Source organism: Alnus glutinosa, chromosome 5 (genome assembly GCF_958979055.1).
Source record: "Alnus glutinosa chromosome 5, dhAlnGlut1.1, whole genome shotgun sequence".
Classification (NCBI taxonomy): Eukaryota; Viridiplantae; Streptophyta; class Magnoliopsida; order Fagales; family Betulaceae; genus Alnus; species Alnus glutinosa.
In genome coordinates this window covers 9,568,671-9,584,929 of record NC_084890.1, presented here as the reverse complement: position 1 = coordinate 9,584,929, position 16,259 = coordinate 9,568,671, and the positions used below count along the sequence as shown (strand labels likewise).

General features: G+C 34.2%; 1 protein-coding gene across 1 annotated transcript; it reads right to left on the bottom strand.

Moving 5' to 3' along the window:
* Positions 1–8,007: 8,007 nt before the first annotated feature.
* Positions 8,008–12,742, bottom strand: LOC133867710 (OPA3-like protein). Its single transcript, XM_062304474.1, has 4 exons — positions 12,323–12,742; positions 11,224–11,358; positions 9,563–9,649; positions 8,008–8,441 (listed from the first exon to the last, which is right to left on the bottom strand). The coding sequence occupies exons 1-4, from the start codon at positions 12,449–12,451 to the stop codon at positions 8,283–8,285; spliced, it is 510 nt and encodes a 169-aa protein (XP_062160458.1). The 5' UTR covers positions 12,452–12,742; the 3' UTR covers positions 8,008–8,282.
* Between the last annotated feature and the right edge of the window lie 3,517 nt (positions 12,743–16,259).

The following is a 16,259-nucleotide window of genomic DNA, read 5'->3' as shown; positions in this document are numbered from 1 at the left end:
ATTGTCAATGTCCCTTCAAACTATTTAAAAATGTCAATATCCCACTAAGACAAGCAAAAATATAAAAATAACCTTAAAAAAAGACAAGAATGTCCTTAAAAATTCAAAAAAAGAACAAAAAGAACAAAAAATTAAGAAAAAATGAAACAATAACTGAAAATTATAAAACAATTTTTTTAAAAAAAAAAAAAAAAAAATTTGTATAACTTTTTGTTATTTTATATTTTTTGTAATAATTTTATAGTTTCTTTTAAATTTTAATAATTTTATGAAGGATATTTTTGTCATTAGGGGGACATTGACATTTTTTTATAGTCTAAGGGGAACATTGACAATGATGTGGTAATTTAAGAGGTTATGTGTACTTTTTTCTTTTTCTTTTTTCTATCTCTCTCTCTCTCTTTTGTTTTTTTTTTAAAAAAAAATTTGGAAAAACTTCACTTAACTCCCTGAACTTTTATTATTTTTGCAATCTCCCTCCCAAAATTCAAAAACTCTCAAATTAACATATTAAAATTTATAAAATTTGCAATCTCACCCCTCCTCCAATAAGATTTTCCGTTTAATCCTAACTGAATGGTGATAAATTCTTAAAATACCCTCATTTTTTTAAAAATAATAATTGTAATTTAAAGGTGATTTTGTAATTTTATAAAGTTTGATACACTAATTAAATTTAGAATTTTTGAACTTTGGGGGAGATTGCAAAAGTGATGAAAGTTCAATGTAGTTCTCATAAAAGTATTTATTTAAGAAATATAATTGTGTTTTTATGTCATTTTTTGTTTATTTGACAAAAAATTAGATGGGGATTTCGAATTTAAAGTGACTTGAACTTAAGTAAGTACCAAAATTATCAAATTAAAACCAATATCTTAATGTCAAAAAGAGCAAGTGCATGAAGAGTGATGAGTTAGTTTCCCCTTTTTATTTGGGGCGGGGGAATTCTCTTTAGAGAGCAATTATTTATAAAGTAAAAAGGTAAAAAAATTTAACAAAATTAGGGCTAAAAGTTTTTTTAAAACAATTTATTTATTTATTTCGATAGGGAGGAGGGTTAGGAAGTGTGCATCGGTCAGTCTCTGGTCTCAGGGTTGTTCATAATTCATACTCTCAATTAGTAAGTAATGTTCTTTTAACAATGATTTTAAAAGTAGTATCAATTTAATAGTAATTTTATAATATTACTTTGTCTCTTTTACTTTGATTTAGCAGTCTTGAAATGTATAGTTTAAAAAAATAACAATTTCAAAACTTATTTAATTAATGAAACTATGATTTTTAATAATACGGTTAAGTATTCAGTAAAACTATAATTCACGTGCGGTTTTAAAAGCACTCGATCTTTACCGTTTATAATCATTTTTAGATCATAATTTTTTCAAAATCAAATTTCTAATCGAACCATTTTTTGTAATTTTATTTAAAATTACAAAGTTGTAGGACCAAATGCAATATAAAATACCAAAGGGAAAAATATATATTAGCCCCCCAAATCACCACCATTTCTCCGGATAGCACCCTGAACTACCAACACTTGCACTCCGACCCTCAAAACTACCACTTTCTGATTTTTTGGCCCCATCCATCTATTTATACTGTTAATTCTAACAGAATTTGGTCAAAAACCCGAAAACACCCCTCCCTTAACCGTGAGAATTTCAAAGTGTAGGAGGGATATTTTCAGAATTTTGTTTAAAATGGACGGATAGGGCCAAAAAATCAGAAAGTGGTAGTTTGGGGGGCCAAAATCTAAGCATTGGTAGTTTGGGAGGCCATCAAAAAAAGGACGGTAGTTTAAGAAAAAACCATAAAATCATATAAATGGGTTGAGGTATATTTTTGTGGAATTTTTTTTTAAAAAAAGATAAATAAATAAAAGTAAAATAATCAGTAATTATAAAATAAATATTCTCTATTTTATAACATATCTTGTTGGGTTTAATAATTGTGTCGATTGTGCTGTACGAGAGAACATTAACATGCAGTCCTTTGGGATCTGAAAAAAAAAATAGCATTTATGACAAAACTTTCAGTGATGCCTTTCCTTGCTAAGAACAAGCTTGATCACAAAGACTTCTTTTTGTCTATATTCTTTGTTTGTAGGATTTATCCCATCCTTTCTCTACCCTTATATTGAAGTTTTTGGTTTTAGATTTAAAATAAGAGTAATGTAGAAATTGCATTTTTATCCCAAAATATTGACGTGATAATTTTAACCAATTTTTGAATCAGTCATTATTTAAAAAATAAAAAAATAAAAAATCAATGATTGATTAAAACTGTCACATTAACATTGTAAAATAAAAATGTACTATATAACATAACTCTTAAAATAAATCGATTCTTCAAACCCATTTTTATGTTTTGAATTTTGAATATTGCTATTTTATATTTGCCAGATTTGTAATTTGTGTTTGTCAGATTTGTAATTTATATTTTTTATATTTGCTGGATTTGTAGATTGTTGGATTTCATTGCTAGGAAGCTCTTCTAATTTGTTATGATTTAATTGCGTTATTCCTTTATTATTATTATGTTTTCCTTTTTACCAACTATAAATAGATAATGCAATAAGTTAAATAATTTATGAGATGGAAATTTCATGGTAAAATTATTAGCAAATGTGATCTAAATTAGAAGTGAAATAACCGCCCTTTAATAATCGTCCACTAACTGCACAACCGCAAAAACCATTAAAACCGTTTTAAAATCGCTAACTACAAACCGCCCTACTGGGGCAGTTATGAGTTTTTACAAAGGCAACTGCTAACCGCCTTTATTATTATATATCTATATATATTTTTATATTTTTTATTTATGAAAAGACGTCATTTTGAACTAGGTTTTAAGTCTAAACAAAATATCTCTCTGACTCTCTCACTCTTAATGTGCGCCACACACCCTCCTCTCTCACTCTCTCATTCACAATCGAAGTAGCAACCAAAATCCCTACAACTCCTTTGAAGCTCGCCATTGTTTCGATCTCCCTATCCGCCGTCTCGATCCTCTTCTCTGCCCTTTCGATTCCCTTCTCCGCCTTCACAATTCCTTTCTCCACGGGACTCGATCCCCTTCTCTGCTGCAACGAACCCTTCCCTCGCAATCTCCTTTGCTTTAATGTTAAATTTTGAAGAACATCGATCTAAGTTTTGTATGTGTGATGAGCTTGATTGATTTTTCCATGAATTTTTGGAAAGAAATTTTCGTGGGTCTTTGTGTCGAAGACTATTTAATGTTTCATTTATTTATTGTTTTATAGCCTTTATATTTTCCAACAGCTGATAAATTTATTAGTTTCTAAGATCTCCATGTGAATTCTCCACCCCTTAACTTTTTGATTTTGCGTCCAAACTTTACGCCTGCTTTTGATTTTTTGTTTTTTTGTTATTGTCTCTAGCCAGCATCTACATCAAAGATTTGGAAATCATTTACCACAGAGATACCCATTCTGGTTTAGGCACAAAAAAGAAAAAAAAAAACACCATTAACGATTCCGCTAACCGCAACCGTCTTTTCACCTCTAATCTAAATAATAGTTTTCAACTATAGATAATGCATTTTTTTTATTTACTAAAAGCATGAATTACAAATTCACGGCTCATTACCTCATATGCGAATATCAGATAATAACCACTAAGATATTTATAACAATCGCATGATGCAGATACTTAAAAGTAATAACCGCATTATATGAATACATATATCGCTAATATCAGCATCTGCATCCAAATTTTCACATACAGTTGAAAAAACATTATTTCATGACATTTGGATTTTGCTTGACTTTCATCTTTAACTTTTTAGGTCCACAAAATCGCCCCATGTAAGATTAACTTGCACGTTAAGTTACTTGCATTCTTTTTGTGAGACATTCTCAAAAATAGAACATTGCCAATTGCCAAACCCATATATGAGGAGCAATCAGATGAGACCTATTTTCAAAATGTAATTACCTACTTAGCATAAATAAGCAATCGTTAATTCAAGAGAAGAATAATGCTAAAAATCATATTTTTATGACATTATCATTTCATTATGTTGACATGAAAGTGTCAATCAATTATTTATTATTCTTTTTTTAAAAAATAAATTATTTAATAATTAATCGACACTATCACATCAACAAAATGAGATTGTAATAAAATAAAAGTGTAATATTTAACACAATTCTTCAAGAGAATCCTTTTTTGGTGCCACATTAAAATTTTGGGGGGGATAAAGTGGAAGATGAGTAGGTTAAGAAAGGTATAAAGAACACTTCCACTACCATCCACCAGATTCCTCTCTTGATGCCCCTTTCCTGTTGGAAGACAAATAAAAGGAGGGCTATATTTAAGCCCATTTTTACTACTCTCTCTGTCAACCCTCCAATTTTATTATTATTATTATTTTTTTTTTTAAAAAAAAAAAAACCCATTAGAGATAAATTGAGATATTTGGGAACGATAACTAACCATATCTGTATCTGCAAAATAAAAAATAAAATAATAATAATAACTAACCATATCAGTTATTATTTTAAAAATAAAGTAAAATTATAAATTCTGTAATTTGTCCTTTTATTGAAAATTAGAAGGACGAATCAGATGAAACGTACGGATGGAAGAAGAGAAGTTCAAATCTATGGGCCAAGTCCAGTTATAGTTTTTTAATCTATAGAATTTATTTATTTATTATTATTATTATTATTTTTATATAGATCCTATAGAATTTCTTGAATGAACAAGGATATTGCTTTTTGGGAAATTGCCCCAAACCTTCTTATTTTTGGCCTTGTGGCAGACAATGGCATGTGTTTTTAATTTTAAGAATTAAATATCTTAGTCCATCTTGACTATGTGACGAATATATTCTTTCCTCAATATATTTTGTCCGGGTAAGACCAATGAAATTATGGTGCACTTGTAAATTTTTTATTTTTTAATATAATTTTTGTTTTTTAAAAAAAGGTGGGGGCCAATACCCCCATACGAGGGTGAATGTGGTGGCTCCATCCCTCTTGTTGGAAGAAGCTGTGCAAGCCACCTCCACTGCTAGGGGTGTGACCACCCTCCCTTATGGGGGGGAGGGGGTGGCCCACGGGATTACGGGGTGCAGGGTTATTTTAGAGTTGTGAAAAATAGGAGCGGATATCGATTTTACCACTCCAAGAATGAGTATTCCTAGTAGCTTCAAGCAATTTTTGTTTGATGAAAACACTTAAAAATTATTTCCTCAGCTTCATCAGTTTAATTGAAAAAAAAAAAAATGGTGAGTGCCGCCAAATTGTTTAAAAAACTATAAAAATTGTTTTTTTTTTTTTTTTTCTCATTTATTTCTCACACAAATCAGTCTCAGCACAACCCCATTAGAAAAAAAAAAATTTCAAAAATATGATCGTTAAAATAAGACAAATATTTATACATATGACCGTTAGGAAAAGACAAATTTTTAAAAATACGAACGTTAGACTAAGACAAATATTCAGAAATATGACCATTAGAAAAAGACAAACATTCAAAAAATATTAAATAGAGAAAGAATAAAGAAATATAAAAAGTATTATTTAAAAAGTCTGCAAGTTAAAAAGATTGTTTTATGGACTCGAACAAACATCTAGACAGTGGTATCTAACGTTCCATCAAGCCATATTAGATCACTATGTTTACATATGAAAGTGTTGGGATAAGTTAACAATATCACAATTATTATATGTCGATGATATATTGTTAGCTAGTAATTGATCAAATATGATAAATTAAACTAGGACTTTAATTTCTTAGGATCCAAACTTAGAAATGAAGGACATAGGTGAAGCTATTTATGTTCTTGGTATATGAATTTCTAGAGGTACAAATTCAAGATTATTATATTTGGATCAAGAAAAATATGCAAATAAGGTGTTCAAGAGGTTTAATGCAAAATTGAAAAGCTTTGAGCACATGTCTGCAAAGTGTTTAAGTCTAAGTAACGCTATGTGCCCAAGTAATGATAAGTAATTGGAAGAAATGAAAAAAAGTCTCCTATGCCTAGATTGTAGGTAGCCTCATATATGCTATGACAAGTATTAGGCCCTACATTTGTCATCCAGTTGGATTGATGAGTAGATTTTAATCCAATCCAAGCAAAGAACATTGGCAGACTGTAAAGCAAATACTAAGATATTTGCAAGGCACCAAAGGCATCAAATTAAGTTTCGGGGGTTAAGTGATCTCGATCTAATTGGTTAGAGTGACGCAGATTTAGATGAACAAGATTATGCGATCCTACCTAATGGACATAGCTGGTCAGTTAAAGGTAGGAGGCACTAACAAAATACAGATATTACGTTTCATATAGATGTAAAGTCCACAAATATACAACGAAATGATACTGGGTAATATTTATGCTCGTGTAGTGTAAATTTGTCAATAAGGTGTATCGAGAAAAACCTTAGTAATTAGCACCTTACAGGAAGTTGTTGATCGAAAATTGTGTTCAACTGAAATCATTATAGTGGTGTGAGTGTGGACTATGTTCCCAACCATAGGCAATTGATGCCGTTCACTTGAAATATTTTGAGACGAAGTCACTCTTGGCATGTTGTTGATAGGTGGGCGTATGGTAAAGGTGATCGTATAAATAAGTGACAAAAGGGTGTGCACGTGGTGCCATGTCACGATCTGACGTCGACAAATTGACACTAAAACTTCAATATTAAGTCCAAATTTTAGTGAGTAAAAATTTATAGAAGTAAATGGAAACTAAATGGTGCATATATAAGGCTTGGCAGTCATCATAACTAGAGAGAGAGAGAGAGAGAGAAAGAGAGGAGTTTCATTTTCAAGGGGAAAAGTGATGCCATTTATAACTGGACCAAGGCTGGCGGTTGGAGAGGAGAAAGAGAAAGATGGGAGTTTCATTTTCAAGGGAGAAAAGTGATGTCATTTATAACTGGAACTAGGCTGGCGGTTGGCCCAACTATAGACATCTCATCTAATCCTCATGATATATAACTTAAAATATCTCAATCGACGGGCGACGGCCCTTCTGTATTCATTTTACTTTCAAAGAAAACCTCCATTTTTGAACCTTTTGATGATATATTTTCATTTTACAAATGAGGTAGGCGAAGCCAAAAGATAGAAGAGAAAAATGCCTTAAAATCACAAAGCCATTTTACCAATTGAGTTTATGTAAAGCCGAAGCACCCCATAGCAAGCTTTTAAAAAAGAAGATGCATTTATCCCAAAACTTTGTGCATTCTTAGAGCAATGTGAGTGCCATTAATAATGGGTATGCTAAAAGTAGCGGAGAATATAAGAGGAACTGATTCCTGTCTGAAAGGTCTAAAAAGTCATATCATGATATTTTGGAAACCCTTTTTTGATCCGATCACAAGTTTCATTTACATTATTAATCTATCACAAATTATTATTGATTTTTTTGACTTGAGGCTCTCAATCCCTAGTCAAGGTCTTGAGCTTTGTTTATGCTTTTATGGGTGATTGAACAACATGTCTGGCTCATGGAAAGTCCTTAACCTTCTAATTAAAGAATATAGAAAAATTGTATCGGATAGAGACCCCCATCAAATGTGAGAGTGCTCTTATGAAACCCACGTGTCCTATTATATCATTTAGACCTGTGCTCTGCCTGGGTCTTGTAAATGGTTGAATGATTACAAGTTTCAGATTGGCATTTCATCTCTGTTTGATCACTTGCACCAATTTTCTCCCAAAGTTACATGTTTGAAGATTCCAGAATTGAACTTCAACCCTGACTACTTTGCACATTCAAACTAGTATTCTATATCATATGCATGCTATCAATTGTGGATTTCATACTAGCTTATGGCAGGACATAAAGAATTAAGATGTGAAATTTCAGCCTCAACTTCTGTCAAATCCTGATGCAGGCAAGTAATAATGTTGGTTCTTATACAAACAATGGACGGTCATGAACTAACTTGTGCCTATGGAGTAATAATCGACAGCTAAACCAGCATCTGATACAAATAATGGAGGTTCTGATGCCGGCAAGTAATTTCAGCACCTTGATACAAATAACCATTTTGCATTCCCATGTTTCATTTTATTTTCCAGCAATACAAACAGAACCTCCACTTTTGGGTTTTGATAGTATTCATTTACAAATGGGGGTTACGTGAAGCCAGAACTCAAATATGAAAAGATGACCCAAGGCCAAACGAATGGGAAGGCCAAAAAAAAATGTTTTTCCTTGCTGAGGGGGGAACTAGTTTGATAAATTGGAAATTGTGTTACAAAAATGCAATTTACTTGAAGAATCCTGTGCTTAGATCAAGCTGGTTTAGCTGCCTTTCCAGTTTCTATATTAGTCTGCCTGATGTTGAAAAGACCACCAAGTCCTCGTTCCTTGGCAAGCTGCTCCAGTTCCTCAAGTTTTTGCCTAAGAAGTTCCACTTCTCTTGCCAATTCTTCGTCTCTTTGCCTCATTGCCTAGTAAAAAGTGAATAAAGGGGTATATCATGTATGAGTATCTTCCACTCACTCAGGGTGGTAATAACCAATGCAATGTCTGCCAGATTATTGTCTTCATCAACACAACATCGTTAAATATGTAAAGCTTAATTCAGGTTAATCCAAAAAAAAAGAGTACACATTTCTTACAACAATCCAAAGAGGGGTTCTGACCTAAGCATCTCCCAGGAAACTCTTATAAAGGAGATCCATTATCTCAAAACTTTGTGCATTCTTAGAGCACTAGAAGTGTAATAATGATGAGTATGTTAAAGTAGTGGGGGAATATAGGAACTGATTCCGTCTGAAAGACTGAGAAGACTAAAAAGGCATATTATTGTACATTAGAAACCCTTATTTATCCAATCATGAAGTTTCATTACTATTAATCTATCACAACCTCAGTACAGCTGCTTCTATAAAAAGTGCTTCTTAGGTTCGAGGGATGATATTCACATATCAGTCTATGGAAGTACCCCACTTTCACTTGGGCTTAAATAGTGAAGGTAGAATGTCCAGCTTATCTGTCAGTATAGTTATTGTATATTGTGTCGGAGCCATACTATAACTTGTGACAAAATAAAATTACTACATGACCATGATCTTTTTTCCCACTAACAAATGATGGCAGCAACACACCATTAAAACAAAGACCTGCAGTGGGGAATACAACCACTACTCTGTTTGGCCAAATTGTAAAAGCAAAAAATTGGTCTATATAAAACCCTAATGAAAGAAACTAATTCTGGATTTGAAAAATCCAACTCCTTGATAATTGAGGAGAATTGGATAAATTTTGTTTAGTTCCATTACTTCGCCTTGATAATTTTAGTTAAAGAAAATAAATCATTTACAAAAAGAAGAGGAAATAGGAAGAAAAGTGGAGGTTTAAATATTTACTAATATTTTATATTTAACCATAGTGTATAAGATATGCAGAACTCAACTAGACATATTTAAAGACATTTCAAGAAATTTGTGCTTGTCAAGATTTTTTTTTGGGTGCATGACTGTATCAAAAGAACTGATATCTCATGGAACCAAAGTAATAAACACAAGGATTTAAGCATCACTAACAGAGATGATTACTGCCATGTCACCTCAAATTCTTGCTTGCGTAGTTCCTCCTTTCTGGCTTCTGATCTAGAACTTCTTTGCACCTCAAAGATCACAGCAACTCCTGCAACCTTATATATATATATATATATATATATATATATATATATATATATATATATATATAGAAATTTGGCTATATGAGTAATCACAGAAGGATCTATACACACAAAAATTGGTTTTAGGCAATAAACATGCAATTTGTGTGCGCGTGTGCGTGTGTGTATTACAGGTATTTTTGTCTGTTATCAGATAACTTAGATCCTCATCCCCTTGGTACAAACTATAAAGCCACTCTTCAAAAATTACAGACAATACATGGAAGTAAGGGGTTGTATTCCCAATGGTCAAATACACCCTAAGGAGGGTAGAAATGCTCTACAGTCATATGCTCATAAAATTGTACGCAGTAATAATGGTCCATAATTTCACCTTGTAACTGTTACAGCAACATTCTTCCCAAAAGAGTGTTGGGTTTTTCACTTCATCCATTTAAAAGAAACAGAAATGCATTTTGATTCACTAATTTGGATGCAAAAATACCCACAAATAAGTGCTCACCGACAAGGAATCAAGATACCAACTAGGCCAAACAATTATTCAACTTTTAGGTGTCGATCTAACTATATTTGTGTTGCAATACATATTCTCAATGTCCAAGAGTGACACAAGAGTGCACAACTTCTGGTGTACTACTAATTATAGGCACCAAAAATATAATTTGGTCGTTGATGAGGAAAAATTGGAGTCCAGTTCATAAATAAGTAGCGAGTGCAATGCATGTTAACAAAAAAGGAAAAGCATCCACATATTGTAATTTGGATATAATTGAGAATGGTATGCAAATAACAAACAAATATCATCTTATGCAGTTTATATATTGTTGACAAAGAAAATTCCGTATGCAGTTGGAATATTGGCAGAAACACATCATAGCTTCGTTGTTCTCATCTAAGCAAATAATATTTCTCTTATATTAAACACAACCATGATTAACACAAAAACAGTAAAGTTTTTTTTTTCCTCAATAGTCAGGTTTAAGGCTATAGCCTACAGGAAAATCCAGTCAGCAATAATGAACTTTTGTGGACTTGTTTCTCACAAGCTAGACAAGTCAACTAAGAATGCAATTAACACTAGCCTCGTGGTTCAGCCATATAAATGTCTCACCCAATTGCCTAATGTCGTAAGATCAAGCCCTACCAGGCAGTTTTACCCATCTGATTAGTAAAATCCCGTGCGTCCTATGAGCACAAGCTACTTCACTATTGACATTCCCATTGCCAAACCTCATTTTCCAGTGTGATACAAAGAAAGGAAAGCAAAAGCATCAAAAGTCAATTAAATTTCAAGCGAACAGTACAGAGTTTGCTCAGATCTAACTTTTGCTACGTTTTGATATAGGAATTAGATATCCCACTTCCAGCCAATCTTCTCACTGCTTTAGAATCAACCTATTCAGGATCACATTATATCTCATAAACCTAAATCAACCTACATAGAATTACAATTCCAAATTGGTTTAATTGTACACAATAAAACAAAAATTACTACTTAGTCAAATCCAAGTTCTTACTTGAGTCATCCTAGGAATTGAAGGCAAATCAGCTTTGAAAAATTATGCAAACAAGTAAATAAATGATACCAAGAATACGAAGAGTTCCCCAATAAGATCTACAGCAGCCTGAACCGCTTTCTCTTCATTCAAAGGGCGAATCTCAACATTGGTTGCATGGCCATAAATGCGTCTCTGCATTTGTGTCGTGAACCTATGGTTTGCCTGGTTCCAATTATCAACATTAAGAATAAAGCATTTTAGTGTCCAGAAATTTATACTACTAATACCTAAACAATCAACTATGGAATAATTAGATGTTTGTGAATATCACCCACATAGCATATGTACACTAAAAATTTTCACAAACTGATACAGGAAACAGAAGCTTCCAAGATAGTTAAACACAAGCTGAACAAGAAATATGTGTGTGTGTGTGTGTGAGGGTCAGAGACCAATGGCCTATGAGCCAGGCTAGCCAGCTAATCCAGAGACCAATGGCCTATGAGCCAGCTAATCATTAGAATCTGGGCGCACCCTCACCGAAAGGACGCTATCAAACAGACAATCCCCCCTCTGCTAGCTCAGCTAACTGAACGTCCACGCCATGATGACCTCTCTAACAAATTGAGGAGGGAATCTCTACACCAGGAAATCAACTTTTGGCAGGAGCCCCTCAAAAACCTAGAGGGACGCAGACCTATATAAGGAGCCCAGGAGCGCCTATTGGGTATGCAATCGAACCCTTAGCCAAACACTATTAGAATTCGCTCTTTTCATACATTTGTTAACTTGGGCGTCGGAGTGGCCTCACCGGATTCCACCGGTGAGGCCTTCTAACCCCTTTTCGTTCTTGTAGAGCTCCTCCAGAAGGAGGCCATGAGGTCACTATGGGTCCTTGCACCAACAATATATATATATATATATATATATATATAGACACACACACACACACACATACTAACTTACTTTATCTATAATTTCAGTGGTATAATTTGTACAAGTTTTCATTCAAAGTTTCTACACAAACAAAATGAACAATGGCCTTATGTAGTTATGTTCACAATTTATTCATGTCTACAATGATATTCCATTGAATTACAATGATCGACATCAACACCAAGTGGATAAAATGAGATCAGAAATGTGTTTGGACGAGGTAAAAGTATGAGATCGCGGAGTTTAGTACCTGGGCCATGTCGATGATCGACTGGCGGAACCTGGGGTGAATCGCAGCCTGTTGCTTTAACCTGCTAGCCACGGGTTTGCTGAGAGTCTTCAAGGCCAACGTCCCTAGCTTCAATAGCGGGAGTACCATTACGACTAGTCTTAATTATTAGTGAGCACCAAGTGCTTGATCTTTGGCCTGTTAGAACCAAGGAAAAGGAAATCCGTGCTTAGAAATTTTCAAAATGGGTGGATTTAAAGAGGGTCGTGGTCAATGTTGATTTTGTAGTTGGACTGGATCAGAGGTTGGGTTTCTTGGTGAAGAGGGCAGAGGAGGCTGCGAGCAGCGAAGGTCAAATGAAAAGGAATAGGGCATTTCAGAAATGGGGTTGTTAAGCAATGTTTACGTGAGTTAGAATATGCACATAGAAAATGTTTTCTTTTCACATTTTTAGGAGGATATGTTAATCGTACATTTTTTGTGCACATTTTAAGATGTTAACATCTTTTATATGTAAATAATATTTTGATAATATAAATTAAAGATGTACACAAAAAATGTATCCAAATTGAACTATCCATGTTTGAAAACGACATCTATGTCAAGAATCCCATTTTCCCCTCTCCCATGTTGAATTAAAAAAAAAAAAAAAAAACAATTCTATGTCAAGAATTTATATATACACACACTATAAAGTTTGTTAAAATTTTATCTATATAAATAAATAAAAATAAATAAAAAGTTTGTTAATATTTTTTTATTTTTTTTGTTATTAAAACAAAAATGTTAACAAAAAAAACCCAAATAATCCAAAATACAAAACACTCTTAAAAATACAAAAACAGTTTTCATTAGTATGTCACGTAAAAACACTTTTTCAAACAAAAAATAAAAAATATATCTAAAACAAACATACTAATTATGTGGTAGCAACTCTAAGAACGTCTCCAACAAAATAGACAAATGGCTCATAATAGCCAAATTTTACTATTACGAGTCATTTTCTATATCCACCATAATAGGCAAAATAAATTTTTTCCTTCTAGTATTAATAGCAAATAGGTCGAAGTCCGAACTATTCACACTACAAACAGTTTTTTATTGTTTTCTATCTCTTCATTTCTTTCTTTTACACACTCTCTCTCTCCCCTTCTTTCACAGTCTCTTCCGCACAAAATAATATTTAAAAAAAATAAATAGTAGAATAGAAAATCGGTTAGAGACAGTATAAAAAAAAGTAGCTAAAGTAGAGAATTGTACTTTTTCGATAATTACTTTGGCTATTATTACTGGAGATGCTCTAATATCACTTAATCTCATGATCATTATCTCCATAAGTCCTTTAAATAACAACCCACCCACAAATCCCTTTCTCATTTGCAAATCATTCATACGAGTAGGACTATGGAAGTTGACTGAGATCCCCTACAATACTATAACTCTCTCAATCATAATCACTCATTTTTAATGGAAGCTTGAGATTTAAATACATAATTATAAAGGTTTGTCCAATCATCAATCCTTGTAAATCTTTAGGTCAATGTTTGATTTTCAATTTTTATTATTATTTTCTTTTTTAAAAAAAAAACATAAAAAAGCAAAGATGGCTTAGAACCAATAATTCATTATCTAACTGATCGATTTTTCTGTTTTAATTCTCCAATCAAGAGTTATCAATATTATCAAATATGTTCATATATCTAACGGAACAGTACTATTGGATCAAATGACAAAGACATTGTTGAAAAAAAAGATGTTGAATAAAATGAAAAATTAGATTCATGTAATAGGATATGTTTCCCATTCCTTAGCCATAATGACATGTGACCATCGATCATGCGCATTACTAACACATAACGACTTTCGCGCTAGCGTTGCTCAATTTTGTTACTTATTGGGAAGAAGAGTGTCCTGTAAACTAGATCAAATGCGGTATACGACTAAACACCAGCCCCATCTTTTCAGTAAAGTTTGAATCATTTAACATTCCTGGCCAAGAAAATCTAAGAGCTAGCTAGCAACAGTCACACAATCAGCTAAAGGCTTGCTCGCACTTACGTGTTATATACTTCACTGATGGCGAATTGATAGTGAATGAAAGGATTAACTCATTGATGGCTAAAGAGAAGACATATAGGTAGAATTTCACTGACCTATTAGCTCCATCATCCTTACGGACTATCATTCTTCTATGGAATGCAGGAATACATCTTGGAAGACTAGTTCGTGCATGTCAAGTTTATGGGAAAGGGGACTGCAACTATACGCTCAAACTAGCCACTCTAATACGTACCTTTGTAGCTAGGCACACAAAACAACATTTAAGGTCTTTGGGATCCAGGTTTAAAGGGATCAATTGTAATACCCCAAACTTTAATTAGGATTAAGAGTGCTTTAATTATAACTTAAGGATGCTAGGGTTGGTTCTCGATCAATTGCTAAAATGTGAGATCTTGGACTTTTTAAGAATTTCGTGTGTGGCTGAACATTTGAATAAGATCTTGAACGCTCAATGCCGAACATTCAAGTTGGATCTCATATGCTCGAGTGGGATTCCGAATGTTCGACGTTGGACTCCGAACGTTCAATGTTTGTCTGAAGAGTTTTTCAAAAAAGTTGGACACTTTAGTCCTTATGTGCGTGCAAGGGAGGCCTTTATAAGCACCCTTAAGTTCCTTCCCACCTATTTTTGGACGCCCTTTGCTTTAGAACCCTATTGAAAATTGAAATTGACTTCTAAATAAAAAACAAGTGTGTACACAAAGTGTCAACAAAAATTAAGCACAGCGGAAAGTAAATGACACAGAGATTTTTGTTGACGAAGTGGAAACTCAATCAAGAGAAAAATCACTCCGAGGCAGCCAAACCCAGGAATTCCACTATTCAGAAGACAAAGCTAGATACAAGATAGTAACACTCACATTTACTCGATGCAGTGGTCGTACCTTGCTCTCTGACGTGTAACCCAACACGAACGCTTCACAACCAGGTCTCCTACCTGAAGAGGTCTTCAATGGAATCCTTTACCTTAGGGCCAACCCCTAAGATAGACTTCAGATGTAGCGCAACAACAGCACACTTGCAATGACTTCAGAGAAAAAATCACGTCTTTGAGTAGTTGTGGAATTCAATACCGAATTCTTGCAGTTCTCAATGCCCAGGGGCCTCTATTTATAGGCTGGGGGCTCAAATGAGCGTCAGGAAAAATATAGTTGGGCGCCGTCCGGACGGTGGTCATGGCCGTCCGGACGGACAACTGTGCGACAGGATTTTCCGAAAATTTCGTTGAGAAATCTTTCCTGTTTAAGAGTCGCGTCCGGACGGGATGGCACATCAACCGGACGGTTGCACGTCTGCTGCAAGTAATTTCCTTATAAGGCTTCGCGCGTCCGGACCATGGGGGATGAGCGTCCAGACGGCTGAACTTCAACATGCAATTTACATATCTGCTATGTGCGCGTCCGGACTATGAGAGGCAGTCGTCCGGACGGTTGAAGTCGAATCGACAATTTCCATATTAGTTGCACGTGTGTCCAGACCAAGGCTGACTGACGTCCGGACGGTGATATTTGAATTGCGATTCTTGCCTTAAGGAGACGCCCGTCCGGACGGTTGATCGATCTTTCCTTTATCGGAACTTGGAAAGAATCTAAGACTGGTTGAGTACTGAGAGGCATCCGGACAAGCTGCTGAGACGTCTGGACGAATGCAAGTTGGATAGAAACTTCTCGACACAGTGGAGGGTCCGGACGGAAATGCATGTCGTCGAACGGATGATGCTTGGTCTGACTGGCGTCCGGACGATATGGCACGTCGTCCGGACGGATGGAACAATGGTCAGATGTGCTTCCGGACGGGATGGCTCGATCGTCCGGATGGCTGACAGGGAACCGAAATCTTCGATCTTTCACTCAGTGCAAAGTCTTCTGAGAGTGCTCTGAATAATGGAATCCCTGTT

Bases quoted from the DNA above. Each gene is read 5' to 3' on its own strand.
- LOC133867710 (XM_062304474.1), bottom strand. From the start codon at position 12,451: ATGGTACTCCCGCTATTGAAGCTAGGGACGTTGGCCTTGAAGACTCTC. The intron at 11,359-12,322 runs GTACTAAACTCC...AATTGGAACCAG, and splicing joins CGATCATCGACATGGCCCAG to GCAAACCATAGGTTCACGAC. The intron at 9,650-11,223 runs GTATCATTTATT...TATATATATAAG, and splicing joins GGGAACTCTTCGTATTCTTG to GTTGCAGGAGTTGCTGTGAT.